The 22,580-nt window shown below is 43.9% G+C and overlaps 1 protein-coding gene across 7 annotated transcripts in view; it reads left to right on the forward strand.

The window, feature by feature from the left end:
* The window catches only part of GGNBP2 (gametogenetin binding protein 2), a 186,805-nt gene that overhangs the window by 149,679 nt on the left and 14,546 nt on the right, over positions 1-22,580 (forward strand). For 6 of the 7 annotated variants that reach the window (XM_075589491.1, XM_075589485.1, XM_075589484.1 and 3 more), the window contains 3 exons: positions 122-247; positions 333-475; positions 11,741-11,959. In XM_075589491.1, coding sequence (XP_075445606.1) covers positions 122-247; positions 333-475; positions 11,741-11,959 — 488 coding nt within the window. The remainder of the gene's footprint in view (positions 1-121; positions 248-332; positions 476-11,740; positions 11,960-22,580) is intronic. The other variant, XM_075589490.1, reaches the window with a different exon arrangement.

Below are 22,580 nucleotides of genomic sequence, written 5' to 3' on the forward strand. Positions count from 1 at the left end.
ACATGAGCCTGTGCATTTTTAGTAACATGCTTAAAAAAAACTTTCTTGTCATCCTGTGGAAAATAATTTGTTGGCAAAGCTTCTGCTTACGACACTATTTTCTCCACTCTCTCCACACCAGAGTTAACACCCCATTCTAATGGTAGCGACTGTGGCTATTCATCTAGCATGGAGGGCAGTGAACCAGGGACTCGAGAGGGTTCAGATGTGGCCTGTACTGAAGGCATTTGCAACCACGATGAAGCTGGTATGTTCACAATTAGTATTTCATAGCAGTTTTCTCCCGGTTGAAAGTGCTGCTTCTGACATTGTCATTCTTTTATCATTGACAGGAGATGATCCATGTGTTAACTGTGATAAGGAGGAAGAAGAACGAGATAGTTGTGTGGAATGTTGGGCCAATTGTTCAGAAGAGAGCATAAAGGGAAAAAACAAAAAGAAAAAGAAGAAATGTAAACCTTTTAAATGTGAAAATGTAAGTGCAGATTTACGCAAGATTTACAGATTTATATATCAATAGATTTTATACACTGTAACAATGAAGAATAACTGAATATGTGAAATCAAAACTGCTGAAAAGGCAAGAAGAAAGCTTGGAGCCAACTGTTTTGGTTATCCCTCCATATTTAGTTGGTGACAAAATAATTTAGAAAATTCTGTGCAGAAAGTGGCAAAAATGCTCTGGTTCCAACTTGTACCTGTATATGATGCTTCAACTGAATTTTCTGTAGTAATGTATAAAATAAGCATTTAACCACTTGCATAATTACATTGTAGATTAGGTTATAAAAAAAGAGATGTCCATCAAGCTCAACCTATGCTAAAGTTAGACAACTGATATCCTATATTTGTATTTACAGTATATTAATCCAGAGGAAGGCAGGCCAGCACAAAACCCCAGTGAAATATTATCCAATGATATCTCATAAGGGAGAATTAAGTTCCTTCCTGACACAAAATATTGGCTTTTTCTCCCTTGATCAACATCCTTCCCATGTTTACTTTTTTTTTTTGTAAATTCCTTTTCTTTTGAAGTGAAACTTCTGTGCTGGCACCTACCATATGAAAATATTTCCTTTGAGTAAATCTTGTTGGAGACAGAAGTGCTGTCCCGGAAGCAATGTCACAGCTGGCAGAAGAGGCGGTTATGGCACCTGGCGCATGCAGAGGCCTTACGCTCGGTGCGTCTGCCCAGTAGGCGCTGCGTATGCACGTACATTCTAAGTTAAATTTCTTTGCGTTTTGGCACTGAAATTCTGTTTTTGATCATTAAAAACATCACCATCACAAATACGATGTCTGTGACAAAACACGAAGTTTCACTTAAAATGCGCGTGCTCGGGGCACACTTCTTTAAAAAAAAAAAAAATTTAAGCAAATGTACAACTTTTTTTTTATTTTTTAAAAATATTTACAGGCATACCCCGATTTAAGGACACTCACTTTAAGTACACTCGCGAGTAAGTACACATCGCTCAACAGGCAAACGCCAGCTCACGCATGCGCCTGTCAGCACGTCCTGAACAGCAATACCGGCTCCCTACCCGTACCGAAGTGGGCAGACTATAGAGCCTGTTACAAATGCTTTATTTACATCAGTTATGCACGTATATGATGACTGCAGTACAGTACAAGCATCAATAAGTGGGAAAAAGGGAATACTTCACTTTACGTACATTTTCACTTTACATACATGCTCCGGTCCCATTGCGTACGTTAATGCGGGGTATGCCTGTATTGTATCTGCCATCGGTCTCCATGGATAAAGAATTCTACATTTTAACTGCCCTTACTGTAAATAACCCTTTCCTTTGTTGCTTGTGAAATCTCCTTTCCTTCAACCTTGAGGTATGACCCTGTGTCATTTGTACTGCCCTTGGGCTGAAGGTAGTACAAAGTTGCTTTTGAAAGCTTCTTGTATTGTCCCCGAAATATATTTTTATCTTGTTATCATAGCCCCTCTTTTCTAATGTAAACAAATCTAATTTAGCTAGCCTCTCCTCATAAATCAGATTACCCATCTCCTTTATTAATTTGGTGGCTCTTCGAAACAGTACAATTTCAATAATGTCTTTTTTTTTCTTGGAGTGGTGTCCAAAACTGCACTCCATATTCAAGGTGCAGTCTTACTAATGCTTTATAGAGGGGCTTACTTCCAGCCATTCCCTGTTTAATGCAAGATAAGATCTTGTTTACCTTTGCAGCTAAGGCCTCGGACACGCTTACTGCTGGCGTGCTGAGGCTCAGGGAAAGCGAGTGCTTTCCCTGGCCTTGCGGTTGCTTACCGCAAGCGCTCTCAGCAGCCGTCATGGGGCGGTTCGGGGGCGGGTGCGTCACTGGCCGGGGGCGGGCCAGTGACGTCACGGAGCTGGTTCGCCCTCATTGGGCGAACCGCTCACGTGACCGGCCTGTCTCGCCGGCAAGCAGGGGAATTTTAAATTCCCCCAAGACCTGCGCTTCCGTAAGCGCGCGGAAGCGCAGGTGAGCCCCTACTAAAGCCGCTCTAATTGCGGCTGTAGGGGCTCAGTGCTGAGCGGGAGCGCGCGTCAGCACGCTTCCTCAAGCACGCAGGCAACATGGACGAGGCCTAATGCATGTCATTGGGCACTATTGCTAAGCCCTTTGTCTACAAGCATGGTCTAAATCCTTCTCCATCAAGGATTCTCCTAATTTATCCACATTTAATTTGTAAGTTGCTGGTTGACTCTTGTTTCACAAATACATAACCTTACATTTATCTGTATTAAACATCATTTGCCATTTACATGCCCAAGTTTCCAGTCTATCCAAGTCCTTCTGGAGAGAAATTCCATCCTGCTCTGATTCTACTACCTTACACAATTTCGTATTATCAGCAAAGATTGAGACTTTGCTCTCTATGAACATCGGTTCTTCATATTGAAGATAAGGGTTGCCACCGTAGTCAATAAGTCCATGGATCAAATTATTTTGTTCCAGTGTTTATTCAGAGACAGATACAGCACAGCAGCACTTTATCATCATTCTTTACAGCATAGGCATCACAGCAAGTTATGAATGGAGAATTCGTCGGCACAAGTTCCAAGTAATTCTGAATTCAGTATACACAGGATCAGCCACTTATACCAGATTTCAGGAAATCCAGACAAGCCCATGTATGTCTTGTTTTTCCCAATTGCAACTGTGATTTCAACATGTTATATTTCACCGATAACATATTCTCTGATTATGTTATCCATCCGCATTATATCTTATATGCCCTTATACTGTTCTTGGCCTTATCTGATTTTCTAAGGCCTGGGACATAGTAGGCACTTAGGTGCTGCTGCTCGCTCTTGCTTGCTGCCGCTCGCTCTACCAGGAGCTTTTTGCTGTCCTGGCAGAGGAGACAGCCAGCGCGCTTGGGAGGCGGGTATCACTGTGTGTGTGTGTCACTTGGTAGCTGTCAGTGTGTGTGTGTGTGTGTGTGTGTGTGTGTGTGTGTGTGTGTGCCACTTTGAAGTGGTCTGTGTGTTTGTGTGTCACTGGGGAACGTGTGTGTGTGTATGTGTGTGTGTGTGTGTGTATTATATAATATTTTAAAAATAAAAAAAAAACGGCGTGAGAATAAATTATTTATTAACATTGTGCAACTTTGATAAATATATTCGCACACACACACGCATACGCATGCGTACATGCGCACACGCACATACACGCACATACACGCACACATGCGCACATTCACATACACGCACACACGCGCACATTCACATACACGCACACACGCGCACATACACACACACACCACACAGACATACACACACATGCATGCACACACACGCATGCACGCACACATACACACACCTCTGTGCTTACAATGCCGGACCGGCTGCAGACCCATTGGATGGGAGCGGTCATGTGACCGCTCCTCTGCTTCCCCGAGTGGCAAATTTCAAACTTGCCTGTCTCAGGGAAGTTTCTCAGCCTCCGCACGCATCAACAAGCATGCGGAGGGAGAAACTGTAGCCGTGCTGATAGATGCAGGGGCTTTGTGCATCTGTTCAGTGCGGCTCAGCGACGCTGAGTGCACTATGTCCTGGGCCTGATATGTCCTCCATACTTTCCTGCCTGTCACAACTTGTGATTTACTGTATATCTTCCTATTCTTCATTTAGGCCCTGTTCTGAATTTATCAGCCCTGGACTGTAATACTGCACATCTGCACATCAGCATGTTTTCCTACATCTACTAATTTTCATTATCTAAGTGTACACCAAGCAAATATATGTGCGTGTAGAGACAATATGGAGTCTCGTTCAGGATCTGGCATCATCCTATTTTCACTCTGCCAACTTCAAGGTCATTAATAAATAAGTTAAAAAAACAGGGGGCCCAGTACTTATCCTTGTAATACCCCACTTACAACTTTAGCCCAACCTGAAAAAATTGTCTATCCTCCCACCCAGTAGTTTCCAGTCTCATTTTTTTTTTTTTTTTTCGTTAAGGAATCCTGTAATTATATTGTGAAATTATGGGGAACACCCCCCCTCACCTCCTCCCCCCCCCCCCAAACCTTCAGTAGCACATCTGAGATCAGATGCACTGTAAGGAACCCCAACCCTCTCTCTGAGGTCAAATGCAAATTTGTCTGTATTTGCACCAATTTTCAAAAGACCTGAATATTGCAGGGAATCCTTTATGGGTGCCTGCGGAATCCAAAGGTTCTTAGGAACTCTGGTTGAAAAACACACCAGTTTTTAATCCAGATGCAAATATTTTTTATTTTATTTTGTACACTAACTTCTTGTGTGGCACTGTATCAAAAGCCTTTGCAAAATCTAAGTTGACCACATCAATTGCATTACGCTGGTCTAAATTTGACATACCTTCTCAAAGAAACTAATAAGGTTAGTTTGGCATGACCTATCCTTCATAAAAACATGCTGACTATTACTAGTAATTTTGTTATCAATTAAGTATTCCTGAATATTATTCCATACTAAACCTTAAAGTAGCTTCCCCACTATTGATGCTTACAGGTCTGTAATTCCCTGGTTACGACTTACAGATACAGCCACCAAGATTTGACCATTTCTCGTAAATTTTCAAGATTTTTCCCGAGATCCTCGCTAGGTTGACGGCAGCAGACTAGTGGCCCATCGGATTAACATAGCAGGGTTCCCTGCTGTGTGAATCCTACCGGGGTCTACCTGTCTGTAAGAGATATGCAGTAAGAGAGACTGAATCAGTCACTCTACCTGCGTGCCTCTAACAGCGATCGTGAGGGTTTTATTTAATTTTACTATTACAGTATTGTATCTAGGTGTCTCCGGAGGTGAACCACATTGCTTTCAGGTCCGGGACACCCTGCTTCCCGAGATACCGGTATCCCCGCAATGTTAAAAACCCTGTGGATCACGTGGGATTTGAATCCTACAGATAGAGGTCCAGTTATGGGGTATCCATCTTGGGAAGTAGGGGGTCCCAGAGGCTGAAATCAAAGCGGTTCACCTCAGAAGACCCCCCTGCTCCCGCACACTAGTATCAAAAGCCAATAAAACATTACCGTAGCGTGTAGCCGCTAAGGTAATGAAGCTGCTTACATTTTATTTTTAGTAATAGTGTACATGAGCAGGGGGTCTCCTGAGCTGAACCGCATTGATTTCAGCCTCAGGTACCCCCTGCTTCCCGAGATACGGGCCCTGTTTATGGGGTGCCTGTATCTCCTGCAATGTTAAAATACTCCTGTCACGTGACGTCAGAATTTAACATTGCAGGAGATACCGGGGCCTGTATTTCGGGAACTAAGGGGTCCCCGAGGCTGATATCAATGCAGTTCAGATCAGGAGACTCCCTGCTCCCCCACACTAGTATTAAAAATAAAATGTAAGCAGCTTCATTACCTTAGCTGCTAACAGCTAAAGCAATGAAGGGGGTTAAGGCTGACTACAAGGTTTATTGGAGGCAGAGGGGGTGAGTGAAGGGGGTAATAGCCCCAGGGTGGGTGGTTGGGCCTTCCGGGAAGGTTGCGGCAGGGGTTAACCCCTTCATTACCTTAGCGGTAGTAATGAAAGGGTTAACCCCTCCCACGGCCCAACCGAGATGCCTATCCACTCACCCCGGGGGCTTTTGCCCCCTTCACTCAATCCCTCTACCCCCAATAAACATTACAGTACAAGACATCAATAAAATACATTCAACCCCCCCATACAGTATTCTAATGGGCAAATTCCCTATTATCCATATCTGGATAATAGCTAATTTGCCCATTTAAAACATAACCAAAACATTAAGCAGCCAGCATATACAGTAGTAAATTAAAGTTCTACTTATCCATTCCAGGATGAAGGCCATCCTCGTCTTCCTCTTATTCAGTGGGCACCACCAAAAAAAACAAACTACTGGCCATTAACCCCTTAATCACTTTAGCGGTTAGTAGCCACCTGGGTAATTAAGGGGTTAACCACTCCCCCTCCACCCCCCCCCCCCCCCCCGCCATGCCTACCCAACCGGTAGGCCTAACCACCCACCCTGGGGCTATTGCCCCTTTCACTCACCCCCTCTGCCTCCAATAAACCTGGTAATCTGCCTTAACCCCTTCATTGCCTTAGCTGTTAGCCGCTAATGTAATGGAGTTGCTTACATTTTATTTTTAATACTAGTGTACATGAGCAGGGTGTCTCCTGAGCTGAACCGCATTGATTTCAGCCTCGGGGACCCCCTGCTTCCCAAGTTACAGGCTTCGTTATGGGGTGCCGGTATCCCCCTGCAGGATTTAAATCCCATTGTCACGTGACCCACAGGATTTTAACATGGCGGCGATACGGGCACCCCATAACGGGGCCTCTGTCTCGGGAAGTATGGTGTCCCCGGACCTGAAATCAATGCGGTTCAGCTTCGTAGACCCCCAGCTACAATACTGTAATATTAAATTTAAATAAACCCCCCCTGCTATCGCCTGTTAAAGGCGTGCAGGTAGAGGGACTGACTGATTCAGTCTCTTACTGTGCGTCTCTTACAGACAGGTAGACCCCAGTAGGATTCGCACTGCAGGAAATATTGCAGCATAGTACAGTTTTCATCTTGAGTGTTGGTGGCTGCATTAATAGCTCTCTTTTTTAAGTAAGGATAAGGCCCCGGTATCTCCGCTGCAACGCGCGCCCATGAAATTGGCGGCACGTGCAGCCGATTACCTGGTCTGCAGCTCACTGCAGGAAGAGCGACCTGGGGGGTGGGGGGGCGTGGCGGGGGAGTGACGGGGGCGCGGCCATGACGTCACCCGGCAGGTTCGCCCTCATTGGCTGAACCGCCGGGGGGCGTGCCGTATCGCTCGACGCGAGTCCTGCTCTCAATTCTATTGAGCAGGAGCAGCTCTCGCCCCAGCGCTGCGGCCCCCACTCGCAGCGGGCCCGGCGCCATTGAGGGGAGGGCTCTCGTCCGTACAGCGGACGCTGTAGTAGGCAGCGGGGTCAAGGCCGTAAGGCATTATGTCTGCTTTACGCCATTCTTGTGGTACTGAGCCTGGTAAATACAGAGGGAAAGAATTTGTTTAATACCTCTGCTTTTTCCTTATCTCCAATAAAAAATGCCTTCCCATCTCACACTGAAAAGTGTCCTATTTTATTATTTTATTATTTTGTTTTTGACGTACTTGTCACAGGAGACCAGGCATTTGCACCTTTTTACCAGGATCATACATTGAGCAAAACAGGTAAATGAAATAAATTGTACATTTATTCGCAGGAAAAGGCATGCACGCAATGATACACAAACGACATAAGAGACACACTTAGGACCTGGGGTAAAAAACTCGACTTTCCTAGCTAAATTGAACGTTAAACATGAGTCTTCCTTTGACCGGAACATAGCCCGAAATGTCCTGGAACTCAAATCGGCATGAAGTTCCAGATGCCACCGCTCTCTTCCCTCCGGAGGACTTGAATTTGCTTGACCGGGAGTTGGCTCCAAACATCTTGGAACTAAAATCGTCTAGCAATCTTAGCCGTGACCGCTACGTTCGCTTTTGAGAACTTGGCCGCAAAAAGCTGGACTTAGAAAATATTTAGCCGTGGATTTTCTGGAGCCGGTCTCTTTCTATTTCTCAGCGAGCATCTTTTGGTACATTCAAATATCCCGCTGCTGTTTTCGCGCTTGAGAATCTCTCGGGTGATTGACTGAGAGGATTCTTATAGTATTTCTGAGTTCATTCATGAAATACTACAACCAATCACAGCATGGAAACTTTCTTCCCAGCCAATCAGAGCGATGCCGCTCCTGTGAAGACGGGCAAGTGGGGATTCTGAATCGGCCATGGGCGTGCGCAAGTTTGCCACTTGCTATTCAGAAGCCATCAGCTGGGTCTGGCTCCTCCAAGTCTGCTGGGACAAATGGTAGTCTGGAGGACTTCCATTCATCCCAGGATGTGGTTACTTGAGCCTTTCCGTCCTGCCCAAATGGTCTTCACACCTTAGGATTCCTCTGTTGCTTTCATGTCCAATGTCTTTGAGTAGGCTCAGTGGCTCACTCAAAACATTGGTTCTGATGTCCCAGCTCATAATACCATGCACAACAATACATCTTATATTTTAAACACAATGTTAATAAAATATACTTTTACATGTCCTAAGCCTCTGGTTATGGGGAATAGAATAAAAAGCTGCACTTTATTTCTTTCTAACCTATATTCCCCACACACTATCAAATAGACTTGGACTTAAAAATTCTCTCTCAACCTTATGTACGGTTGGAGCATCCCAGAACCTATATACTAGTTAACTGGGCATTAACTGGGTTTCCCCCTTAACCTAGGGACCCCTCATAGTTACCGGACACTTTGCATCCCTATGCCCCATTTACCTTCCTGTGCTATGCTGAAGCAGGGAACCCTAGCGGTGAGTCGCGCAAGCGTTTTCAATGGGCGATATGGCCGGGACATTGTGCCTGTATGTATCCTGGGCTCAAGCCTGATTCCCGGGTACATTTTTGTGGTATCCAGCAACTCTGGACCCCGACTACTTAGACACATTCTGACAACACTTTCTCCGCAAAAACACTTTCAGCCCCCTTGAAACTCATTGCCTAGCAATCCCTGCTTGCTGGCATCCCTGGAAAGGCAAAAACACAAATTTTTGTTGCACAATTACAGGTTATGCATATACAACAGTTGTGTTCAAGAGCTGAGTCTAGAACCCCAAAACATGGATCAGAGGTAACCAAACGGGATCACACCTGTATTAGTGATCGTTGTTGCGCCGTCACAGTACTTAGATCTTTTTAGGGTTGATCTTTATTTCTGTTTCAATTCTTTTTTTTTTTCATTTTTAATATGATTGCCCTTTTTGCAACTGTTTTTACATTCCTTATATTTCTGATATGATTCCCACTGCTTCCAGAGGTTCTTACCTCCATAGTGGGGGCTTGTAGCCACTCCAGGGTTCACTATATGGCTGCTTTTCAAAGTTCCAGGGCCCTGCGGGCCGCAGGACATTGAAAGTGATACTTCCCTCTGAAGGGGGTGCCAGTATCTTTAAAAGCAGGGGGTCTGCGCAGCTGAAATTAAGTGCTCAGCTCTGGAGCCCCCCTGCTTCAAATCTGTATTTAAAAAAATAGCGACTTTCTGCTTTAAAACATTTAGGCAAAATATTATACAAATAGCTGCTTGTCAAAGTTATTTCTTTTTTTGCCTTTTCAATGTATATTGTATACTGTAAGATTGAACGCTAAAAGCAAAACGAACTGCACACATAATGCTTACCCTTTTCATTGGGGATCATACCTACACAAGGTAAGAATGCTGCAATGTTTCAAAAATTGCAATGATGTGGATCGTTGAAGGGTATTTCTTACAAAATTCAGAATGATGGGCAAAAACTATTTTTAAGCATATTTCCTTTAAATATTGAATGGCTTGTGTGTTTGATAATGGAGTGTCTTTCTAATTGAAAATCAGTTACTTGCAGATGCTATATTTAGTGTTAATCATGATTTTTATTCTCTAGTTTCTGAGATTAATGTGATAACCTTTAGAAAGCTAATTTTTAACCTGCTGGACACTTCATGTTTTAAAAGCTTATAGTCCGAAACAAATAGGCAAAACAAAAGGGTTCTGTGAGGACTACGGCTTAAACCTGTTGCAGTAATCTTGTTAAAAAAAGACCTGCCATTGTTTCTGCAGGGTTTTGATATGGTACAATATGGCTAGAATGTTATATTGATTTTAAAATTGTGTAGAGAAGGTATAGCAAAATTCTTTGAAAATTCATGATGGCCTTTTAAGTCTCTGAAAATGGTGACCCTTTAACCATTTGTAGAATGTTTACATTTATAATTGTGTTTTTTAATTGTAACTGAACAGACAGTAGGGGACAATGGATTACAGGATTATTGCAATTAAAATAGGAACAGCCGTACACGGCTTAACTCTACTGTAACTTGCTTTTTATTGAACAAAATGTTTTCAAAAATTGACATTTTTTAAAATATTTAATTCACTCTAGGAAATAATTTGCAGAACTATACAAATTTACTTTACTTTGTTGTCCTGTATGTATATGCCTACATACATACATACAGTGAAAAGGATAGCTGGCACACCGGTAGCAATGGTCAAGGGCCTGGTGCTTGTCCCATATAATAATACTGGGAATATATTACTATCGATGAGGAAGGCAATGAAGAGACAGCACGCAGTGTATAATCAAAAAAAGTTATGTATGTATGTATAGTCACAAAATCCAACGTTTAGATCCGCACGGAGGGATCTTCTTTTGGGGGGATGCAATGAAACAATGAATTTGTGTGACTTATATACCAATACCCAAGTGCATGCAATCACCAAAACAATAAAACAATTACAAAAACCTGCAAAAGTTCAATCACAAGTGTCCCGCACAGGTAAATGGACGGCCATTTTGAATAAGTCTGCCTACTGCCGAAATGCTAAGTGGACACAGTCCTACTCCATTTTGTTCAAGAATGAGCTTGTCAGCTGTTGAATCAGCTGGCTCTACAACGCATCCCGGGTAACCAGACTGCGCATGTGTACTGTGGCGGTATGGCTTGCTTCACTAAGCGGTACTGTGACTGAGTTTCTGATCTTTGATCGCGGGTATACTGCCAGACTGGAAGCGTGAGGGTAAGGAGTGGGTGAGTCGTAGGGGTACATTTATAAAGGTTCATGGAATATCGATGCAGAGAATTCTGTTGGATGGCCAGGCAGCATTATGTCATGTAGTAATCCCAGATTGTCGCTGGACGTCAGATTCTGTGACTAGACTCTAAATATATATATATATATATATATATATATATATATATATATTATACACAGAATGCTGTCTCTTCATTGCCATCCTCACCAATGGTAACGTATTCCATATACACACACACACACACACGTGCCCGTGCTAATCATTGGAACGTGAATGTTTCACTTTTTGGGCAACCTCTAAATATAATATAATGCAAAATAAACATTTTACCTCTAAAATGTGAATATGTAATAACATGCTACCAGTGTAGTTTCTAAAGCATTTGACCTTCAGTTGTACTAATGAGCTTGCGTCTTTTTAAACGTGAAGTGTTTGGGGGATTTTTGTGTGTTTTTTTCTTTACGCACTGATCTTTTTTTAATATAGGATACAGTCGTGACCTTCGGTCTTCTGTAATCCTCCCCCAAAAATAATAATCCTGATAATACTTTACGTTTTAGTTTTTCTTACACTGGTTACATCTCCCCCTAAATGATTTCCCTGTCAATCCATTTTCTCTTTGTTTCTAGACTACAAAACAGGGAAGCTGTAATCAAGAGACCTCAGGCATGGTACACAGTGACCAGACCAAAGATGGAAAGGTTGATAGCTGCTGTACCTCCACAGAAAACCCTGGACCGACATGGGTAGATCACCGAAATGAATTATTTCATTGCACAGGTTTAGCAGATCCCGCGCCTTGTGCATCTGATGGAGGTAGAGAAAGAAAGAGTTTAAAAGAACTTCTTGTAAGTAGTATTGCAAACCATTGTAACCTAATGTGGCCTGCTAGCGTAACGTGATTAAACTACTTGATGAGGATATATCTAAGCCATGTACATTTGTCAAAACTGTCAATTGGAATATTTGAGCTCAAATACCATTTTAATGTAGAACACATACAATTTCTTTCAACTTTGATTTTTATTTAATGATTAATCCTAATTTATAGCCAAATTAAGTTTCAATAACGGTGTCGCATTGGAAGAAAATAGGACTCAGTTTTTTAAGCTTCTAATTTGCTATTGTTATTTACAAGAATCCTCTTATAAGACTATTGGGCTAGTAGAACACCCCTCCCCGAAGGCTCGTGCTGCACCACAACCAGAAAGCCTGTGACTGTAACAATGTCCTCATGAATTTAGACAATTAGTTTAGGTTTGTGTATGTGGATACGGACAAAGTCACTCTTTATGGGATTTGTGAAGTAAATATATAGCACATTGATACATGTGCCATTTAATTATAGAAAGCAAGTGTTATAGCAGGAATAATTGTGGGGTAATGAGAACGGTAGAGGTGAGCATCCCAGAGCTGGGTATTATATTCCTGTGCTGTCTCGAGTAGTGAGAACTGCTCATGTAAGCAAAGGTCTTAAGGGTGAGGGTCAGGGTTGTGCGACCAGAAAGTGGGAATATTGCAAAGTGCCAACATTTGCAGGTAATTACTGTAAGTGTAATGCCCAGTAATAAGCCAAGACAAGAATATAAAATATACATTTGAGGATAGGGAGTGGACTGTTTAATCACGTACACACCTTCATTGAGTACCTAAATGAGTCTACAATCCTGTGATACATGCGCTCATATTTTCATCACCATAATTGTCTCAGAATCTAAATTACTGTAGGTCCTGGGAATTTGCAATCTGAAACTGCCTTTATTTATGTGTTTTTGTGTTCATTCCAAATGACCATCCTATAACCTTGGCGCACAGGTCATGAAAATTAATAGTATGTGGCGGAATGTATAATAAATAATGGCGGTCTTGAGCCCAATTGTAATTTGTAAGAGAACTTCTGTCACGTATGACACCTCTGCGAGCACGCTACATGCGGTTAATACTCGCGCTCCCACTTTTCACCTCCACAGGGGTCCCTCAAATGGACAATATCTCTGTCACGGGAGACCAGATTATTTACATCTTTATATCATTATTTACATCTTATTGCATAACAAGGTAATGAAATAAATTGTAATTTATTCTGCATAAATTCGCTTACACACAATGGAACACAAAATACAGACAAAAAGATACACACTTACTTTGGGACTGAGGTCGAAAACAAGACTTTTGTAGGTGCAGGGAACTCTATGGGAGAGTTTTACCCTGACCAGGACTTAGCCCGGAATCTCCTGGAACCCAAATCGGCATAACATTCCATACGCCACCGCTACGTTCTCTTCTGAGAACTTGGTCCCTCCTGACAGCAAGTTAGTCCAAATCTCCTGGAACTCAAATCAGCATAAAATCCCAACCGCGGCCGCTATGTTCGTTTCCGAGAACGTGGTCACATGAGGCACAGGGATGAAAAGTGTTCCTGTAGCTGCGGGGATCCCTAGATAACAGGGGTACCCCATTTAGTGCCAAGCTGTCCCTGAACCAGTATTGGGTTTGTGGGTTATGGAAGTCCGTTGTAAAGTATAGAAAAACCTGACCTGTTTAGGGGCGTTTGGGGTTCCCTGTGTCGTAGAAACTCCAGATTTTGGGTGTGTACGTTTTAGGTGGGATTTTGGGGCGAAAATGTATTCCTTCTGTTTGCAGGAGTTCTTGGGGCCCAGCTACTGTTGATTCCCTGATTCTACCTAGTGTGCAGGCACTATTTGTGGTTTCGCAGGGTGAATTACATTGGTAATGGTGTCCCTCAGACTCCTGGTTTTTGAGCCCAGATATCCCCAACTAATTTCCCACACGTATATAAGGGTCCCCAAGGTTTATACTTAAAGTATGGTTCAGAGTGTGTTATACTGTAATGTATAAAAATCCATGCAGTCAGCCTAAAATATTTGCATAGGAGACCTGATGTCTACCTAGCCCATTTGGCCTCAAAGGGAATCTAGGATATGGAGGTGCCAAGACCATTTGGGCAGGAGGGAAGGACTCAAAGCATCCACGTCCTGAGATCAATGGATGCTATTTGCATGTCCATCTGCCCCACCAGACTGGCAGGAGCCGTCACCACGGGTGGCATTCAGGAAACCAGGGTCAAAGGTGCCAAATGGCACATGCACCTTGGTTCATTCAGATTTCCAGGTAACCCTGTTGTTTCTACCAGTTTGTCTCAGATTGGTTGTTGAGGATATTCTAACGCTTTCTGATAGGGGGATAGTATTCTGGGAATGAAAAGTCTGAGGTATTATAACCCGTTATGCAAATCAGATTTTGAGTTCTCCAACGTTTATAGATTCTCCAGATTCTAAGTTTCCAGCAAGAAAGGGCCGCTTCAGCTAAAGCTGCCTGGAATTTTCTATCCTGTTTTTGCAACTGGTATCAGGGGAAAATCCTTAATTTAGGATTCCCTGCACCTTGGAAAGTTAGGTTGTTATCCCAGTTCCCAAGTAAGTGTTTAGTTTTGACTGTATTGTGAGTTTGACTATTTTAAGTGATTAAACTACAATTTATTTCATGATCTTGTTTTGCTCAATGTATGATCCGGTTAAAAAGGTGTAAATGGTTTGTCTCCCGTGACACTCGTGCCTAAATTCTGCGGTCTTTAGTGTACCCCCCATAGCAGCTTGTTTTGGCTTCCAATGTGGAGTGCTGTTGGTTGCCCGAGCCGAACTGGCTCCATTCGGGGCAACCCCTGTATTGTGGGACAGGGCACGAATGGTAACATATTCATCAGCCAAGTTGACTGCACCCATACAAGTGACTGGCTTGCGGTCAAAGACCCAACCTCTCAACTCAGGTGGGCACCGCAGTAGAAACTGTTCTTTAAATATCAAGTCCAGTAAGCTGTGGTACTTTGTAGCATTACATACCTCCACCCACTGAGTGCCCTGCAAGATCAGTCTTGATGCAAACCGCATGTAGGTTTCCTGGTGGTGGTCCTCCGCCGACCTAAACATGCCACGGTATGCCTCTGGAGCAAGGGCAGTCAGTCAATAGTAAAGCCTTTTATATGCCGGTTGACTGTACTGTCAGGAGGGTTTCTGGGGCTGCTCCAGTCAATAGCGGTGACAACCGCAAAACCCAGAGCCATTCTGGCACACGGTACCGGAGACACTGATTTTCAAATATTTTTTTCAATCCGTCAATTTTATCCGTGCCATCTACAAACTTGCTAAAAACTGTGTAGTGTAACACTTTATGTAGAGGTGGCTCGTCTGGATTCTGCCGGGGTCTTACGGGCTGTACACCTTGAGAAGCCGCAAGTAGCTATATCCTCTGCTCGAAGGTGACCCACTCACCCCAGGTGGCAATGAGAAAGACAAGCCCTGTATCTAGGAAACTGTTGGCCACCTGGGCTACCACGGCTGCACTCCCTGGATCATGCTCGCCATCTGATTCCTCTTGTCAGGGGTGGACAATCCTCCTGTTTCCTGGCAGAAGTGGATGCCTCTGTATCCTCAGGTAAGGCTATGCACGCCTCAGGTGAAGCTATATTCGCTTCATGCCTCTCTAGATCCTCCAGCACTGTCTTTGCCTGACCGGTGTTCGGTAGTCCATATCCCTCACACTGGGGACAATCCGTGGACTGTCCCAGGATCGATAGCGTTCTGACCGTGTCCATCTTCGCCTGGTGGCACTAAACTAAGTGACAGAGAACCTGTGCTTTTTCCTGCTTTGTGCAACGTGTGTAAGTCGCTGCTTGTTTTGAGAACTCGCAATCTACGAGTTTCTCTTTGTTAGAAGATCCCTCAGGATTTTAAATCATAAAGCTCAATGCGGTACCTCTCGGTATGCAAACAGCAAATGCTGCATATGCTTCAGGGTGCCATTGAACCGCTCACACAGTCTGTTTGTCTGGGGGTGGTAAGCGGTCGTGCGCTGGTGTTATACCCCGCATGAATCCCAGAGACAGTGGTGCAATTCAGACATGCATGGCGACCCTTGATCAGTTAGAATCTCACTAGGAAATCCTACTCTAGAGAAAATCACAATCAATGCCTTAGCCACTGTGCTAGCTTCAGTGGTGGCTAGTGCTACAGCCTCGGGGTACCTGGTGACAAAATACACCACCGTGAGTATGTAGCGCTTGCCAGTCCAGCTAGGGATCTTCAGGGGTCCCACTATGTCCATAGCTACTCTCTGAAAGGGTTCCCCAATGACAGGTAGTGGGTTCAGGGGAGCCTTCACATGGTCACCCGCCTTGCCTACTGGCTGGCAGGCACCACAGGACCGGCAAAAGTCTGCCAATGCCCTGGATACACCCGACCAGTAGAAACGCTGCAATAGCCGGGCTTTAATTCGAGTGACCCCATAATGCCCAGCTAGTGAAATGGAGTGGGCAACCTGCAGTAACTGCTGCCTATACTCTCTGGGTACCACTAGCTGTCTTCTACCTGTCCACACTCTGTCTGGAGCGTCAAATGAGCAGATGAGGTGCCCTAGGTCGTTACCGAGTAGCACCTCAGTATCCAACCCAGGCAAAACACCTATATCCCTCATACTTCGACCGGCACCCCAACCTGGATTGACCTACAGTAGGTCCCCCGTCTGACATGTGACCTGCATTCCTGTTCCCGGGATCCTCTGGGTTGACCATATCAGGTCTCACCAGTGCAGCAGTGTCACCGGAGTCGAGCGGGTGTGGCTGCCAGGCGATCTCCGATGGTCACTGGCCGCAAATGCTTCGTCCTCACATCATTAGGCTGCAACCCGACCATTGCAATCTGATGCCCATCTGCAGAGTAGACTCTGCCACTGGCTGAAGGGGTAGAATTCTCCGTCTGGGTCCACTGCTGCACTTGCTGGACGGCTGCTTGCTTCTCATCTGTGTGTGCCAGTCCCATGGTGGCGAGTGGCCTCGCAGCTTGTGCGCGTTGCCCCTGAGGGGGATTGTTGGACAGGTGCAGCTCCGGACAATCTGGCTTGATGTGCCCAGTCCGATTGCACTGGTAGCACCGCCTCTCGTGCCTGAATTCTGCTGTCTTGGGTGTACAGTACTCCCCTCTGCAGCTGCTTTCGGCTTCCAGTGTGGAGTGCTGTTGTTGGACTCAGTGTCCCTGTGTGCCCGGGCTGGAGTGGCTCCATTCTGGGCAGGCGCCTTCTTGCCCGACAGTGCACGGATGGTCACATATTCATCAGCCAGGCTGGCTGCATCCTGGCAAGTGGCGGGCTTACGGTCAAAGACCCAATCCCTCACCACCATCTGGCACCGCTGTAAAACAGGCTCCTTGAATATTAAGTCCAGCAAACTGTGATACTTGGTGACTTTGTGGCCCTCCACCCACTGGGTGCCATGCTGGATGAGTCGGGTGGTAAATATCATGTGAGTCTCCCGGACAGTCTTCTCTCCAGACCGGAACATTCCCTGATATGCCTCCGGAGTGAGGACATATTGGCATAGTAAAATAGCCTTCACATGCTGGTAGTCATTGCTGTCTGTTGACGGGATCCCCTGGAAGGTCTTCAGGGCTATCCCTGTCAATAGTGGTGACACCCGCAATACCCAGTCCCGTTCTGGCACACAGAACCCCAGACACTAATTGGAGTTGGTTGAAAACAGCAGGACCCTTTTGGTTATCAGCAACCCATGTGCTCTATATTTGCTGTATTGGTAGGTGCAAATATTGCTGGTGGTTGTAGGTACAGTAGAATCTTTGACAGGGAAAGGAGAAAAGGGACTGATGGTGCAGTATGTTAAAACTTTTAATAAACAATGCACACAATGATAAAATCCCCCTGAATGGACTCACATTTGTTTATACCATTCAGGGCATAAAATGATATATTTTCTGATGAGGACAGTCTCTCTCCCCTCCGACGCGGACGCCGATGTGAGTGTTTGCTCCTGGGTTTGCCTTGTCTCTCCCAATAGCGGCCGCTAGGAATGGCATTCTGCTCCACGCAATGCTATGAAGTCACGATTTCCTGGTCACGTCGGCTCTCTGTTCACTCTACGTGTTTCGCTAGTAGCAATCTAGCTTAGTCAGGAGTGTTATTCATTTTCCTCTACCTACACTAATAAAGTCTTAATTCTGCTCCTATTGGTTATAACAGAAACTCGAGTGGTGCATGTGAAAGGCTTCATAATAGTCCCTAATACGACCAAATAAAAAATAACATAGTAATTGTTTACCCCTTTAATGGGATCAAAAAATATATACAAGAATATAAAGTATTCTAAGAATTAAATTGTAAGACAATGCTTCTTAAATTGTGACCGGTATGTACACAATTAAGCTTATGATCCACTACTGCTGATTCGTCATAAATTAAGTGATAAAAATACACAGTAATTGTTAACCCCTTAAAGGGGTTCACGAAATACATACAAAGATATAAAGCATTCTAAGAATTAAATTGTGAGACATTGCTTATTAAACTGTGAATGGAATATACACAATTTAAGCTTATGATCCACTACTGCTGATTTGTCATAAAATTAAAGTGGAAAAGTGACACTCATTCTTTCATACGAACAGTTCTTGTGTATAGTAATTATTCTAACACAAAATCTACTCCTGTAAAACTAATACTGAAGTCTTCCATTGTTTGGTTTTCTTTGCTGGGTTTCTTCTTGTTCCATAATAGCTCCCCAAAAGAGATGGACAGATCATAAAAAAAGGAACAGAAAAGGACAGGAAAATCATAATTCCAATGATCAGATACAAAATATACTTTTAAATTATATTTATAGAACTCCATTCTTTCAATAGATAAAAAATGGTTGAATTGATTACATACTTAAAATGCCACAATATGTGTATTATAATTAATAAAAAAAATGTATACATGTCTGTTGGAAACATGTTAAAAAGTTATTACAAAATATTTTTTAAATTAACATATATATATATAATTTCAAATATGTGTAATAAAACCTTTATATATTTTCATATATAATATCTTAAAAATACATAATATATCTTTAAAAAATACATCATATAAAAATACTTACTAGAAATTCAAAAACAATAGTAGTTAAATTAAAAATGGTGCCCAATCGAAACCATCTAGTTTAAAAGGCTAAATGGCGTATTGAAAGGATGTAGTTCAGAGTATACCGTTGATTCGTGTAGGTGACGCCTGTATTTCTAATTTTTACATTAAAAATACACCAAGTTCTATATCAATATTTGGGCCTTTTGGTGTCAAAGTTTTTAGTCTGTGAATCCAATAGGTCTCTTTCTTGCTTAATTGAGTATCTCTGTTTCCCCCTCTCCAGTGTTTTGGCACCTGCTCTATCCCCTGGTATTTAAGACCTGCGGGTCGCCCTGGTGGAATACACTGAAATGTCTTGAGACGCTGTGCATTAAGACCTTTCTGTTACTGAGGTGTTCCAAGATTCTTAGATGAACTGATCTTGTGGTCTTACCCACGTGCTGGAGGCCACAAGGGCACTCCAGCAAATATATGACGTGGTCTGTTTTGCACGTAATGTGATTTCTTATTTGAAAGACTTCTCCTGTGATATTTGATTTAAACGTTAATTTCCTGATCACCCTGGCAGTGGGCACCATTGGGTTAATCCCTTCTCACTCTAGGTAGGACAGGGAGTAGTAGACTTTTGCAGGTAGGCCATATTAGGCCCCTCCCTCTACCTGCACCTTAGTCTTTTTCCTGTCCTCACAGCTAGGAGTAGGATTTTTTATTTTCTAACAGGACTCACCTACTGCACCTTGTGCAGATAGCCAGGGTCTCAGCCTCTCTGCCCTGAAGCTCCGCGATGCGCCTACGGGTGGTGAGACGGAGACCCCTTAGAGTCGGGGGAGCCCCTGTTGGGGGGGGGGGGGGAACAGCTGCAGCCGCACATGACCGATCAAAGGCGCACAGCAGCTGCAGCTGGGAGCCGTGGAGGCCCAGACTCACCGCATAAGCGTATGGTACGCTGCGGTAAAGTACCCAGCAGCCCGCTACAGGCGGAGAGGGGAGCAGCCATAGCTGCGAGCAGAGGAGGCTCAATTGACCGCACTAGCGTATGGAACGCGGCGGTGAACTACCCCAGTAATTCTGCTGCGAACCGAAGGAAGTTAATATTGACCGCATGTGTATCTGAGATACTGCGGTAAAAGGGTACAGTGCAGGCGGCCGCTCGGGAGCGTGCGCGTCACGGCACGCCAGCAAATGCGTACAGACACGCGAGCCGTGCACGAGCACTTGATGACGTCAGAGAAGCGACGACCACACGGTGTATGTGTGAGTGAAAGCTGCAGCATGGAACGCTCAGCAGGGAGAAGCCAAGTGCTGGATATGGATTCAAAAATGGAAACACCCAAACTTCAGTTCCCAAGAATAGGTGAGTCCTTAGTTTTAGTTCTGCATGGGAAAGAGAGATGGTATATGTACATTAGGGTGTATGTTTAGTATTTATTTTGTTTTTATAAATTAGTTCGGTGGTTACCCTCCCAGAAGCAGGATCTTCAAAGGGATGGGGGAATCCCTGCAACATAAATGAAAGGTTGCTAAGAAAACTAATTGGTGTTCAGCTTTTGAGAAACCAGCCCTAATAGGGAAGTAATTATGTGAAGTCTGGATAAGGGGAAAAGTTTTTCATCATATGGGTCTGAAATTGATTGTTTTCATGTGTCAGAGAGTGAAATGGATTCATCAGATCAAGATATTCAAGAAGGAATCTGAATTTGATGTAGAAAGGGTGGATCCACTCATCAAAGCCATGATACAGGTTTGGAACTGGAAGACATTGAGCAGTTAACCCACAAAAAAGATAAATATTATGGGGCAAGACAAAAAGTGTCCTGGCTGCTTCAAGGGTTTCTGTACTGGCCTGCTTTGACAGGCTAAGCAGGCTGCTGTTGCTACTGCTACTACTGCGGCTACTGCTGCTAGTACTGCGGCTGCTTTAAAAAGGTAGAATCTTCACTATCCATCAAGTAGTTAAGGACCTCATTCAGGTGGAGTTGGCACAACCAGACGCCAGAGTATTTACGCCTAAAAGGTTTGGGAAGATGTATCCATTCCCACAAGAGGAGGTAAAATTTTGGGATGTCAGCCCAAAGGTGGATACTGCTATTTCCAGATTAGTAGAGAAGACCACAATTCCAATAAGGAACTTGCGTCATTGGAGGACGCTATGGATAGGAAGATGATACGTATGGAAGAAAACATACGTTACCGCAGGAACATCCTCATACCTGCCATAGTTGCCAACATTGAAGAAGCAATACACAAAGGTGTGGAAAGAAGTGCTATTCTTAAGCACTGTCCGAAGTAAAATGAGCATCAAAATCTATGGTGCTGGCGGTATCAGCAAGAAGGGCTTTATGGCTCAGACAGTGGATGGCTGACACAGCATCAAAGAACAACTTGTGTGGATTACCATTGAAGGTGAGTTCCTCTTCGGTAACAAACTGGATGCAATAATAACAAAAGCATCAGGAGGTAAGAGCATTTTTTGCCTCAAGAAAGCAGAAGATTCGGTTTCCAACAGGCTAATAGAAACCAATATAAGGAAGCAAAGGCATATAGACCTGGCAGGTCATCTCCAAGACAAAGAACATGGAGGGACGGCCAGGACCGTTTTTTTTGTGACAGTTGCCAGTAGGAGGGCGACTGAAGCAGTTTTTCGGCAACATGGGCCCAAATGATACAGGACAATTGGGTATTACACCATTCATCAGGGGTACAGTATAGAATTAGAGAGATGCCAAGAAGAAATATGTTCTTAATAACATGGATACAGTCCAAGGAAAAAAGAAGGCAGAATAATTCGGCTTTAAAGAAATTATTACAAGCAGAAGTAATAAAGAAGGGTCCTCGGGAAGAGGAAGTGAAATTTCCAGAATTTTTCTAGTAAGGAAACCTACAAGGGAGTACAGAGCAATTCTAAACCTAAGAAGTGTGAACCTGATTATTCAAGAGCTACAACCAGGAGACTGGATGGTGGCAATAAGACTTAGAAGATGCTTATCTACAGGTGCCCATAACAAAGGGACACCAAAGATGCCTAAGGTTTACAGTAAATCAAGATCATTATCAGTATACAGCACTGCCATTTGGTCTGGCGACTTCCCCAAGGACGTTTATAAAGGTTCTAGCCCCTCTAGTGGCAGAAATGAGAAGAGGGGTAGATATATACCCATACCTGGACGACATCCGGGTAAAATCAGGGAGTCTGGAGAAACTCCAACAAGACCAGAAGATGGTATAACCTTTCTGGAACACCACAGTTGGTTAATAAACAGAGACAAGAGCCATCTCATGCCCACTCAGCTGTTAAGATTTCTGGGGGTAGAATTTGATACAGCAAAATGAGAAGTGAGACTACCAGACGCAAAGAGGCAAGACATAGCCATGCAACAAAGAAGCTCAGGAAAGCTACCAGGACTTCAGCAGAAGAATGCATGAAGCTCCTAGGGAAATTCGCTTCAACATTAAGCGTCAGAAAATGGGCAGTAATACATATGAGACCAAGAATCTTGTTACACCCACACACAAAACAGGAATTAAAGTGGTGGGAAGATA

The sequence above is a fragment of the Ascaphus truei genome, chromosome 3 (genome assembly GCF_040206685.1).
Source record: "Ascaphus truei isolate aAscTru1 chromosome 3, aAscTru1.hap1, whole genome shotgun sequence".
Taxonomy (NCBI): domain Eukaryota; kingdom Metazoa; phylum Chordata; class Amphibia; order Anura; family Ascaphidae; genus Ascaphus; species Ascaphus truei.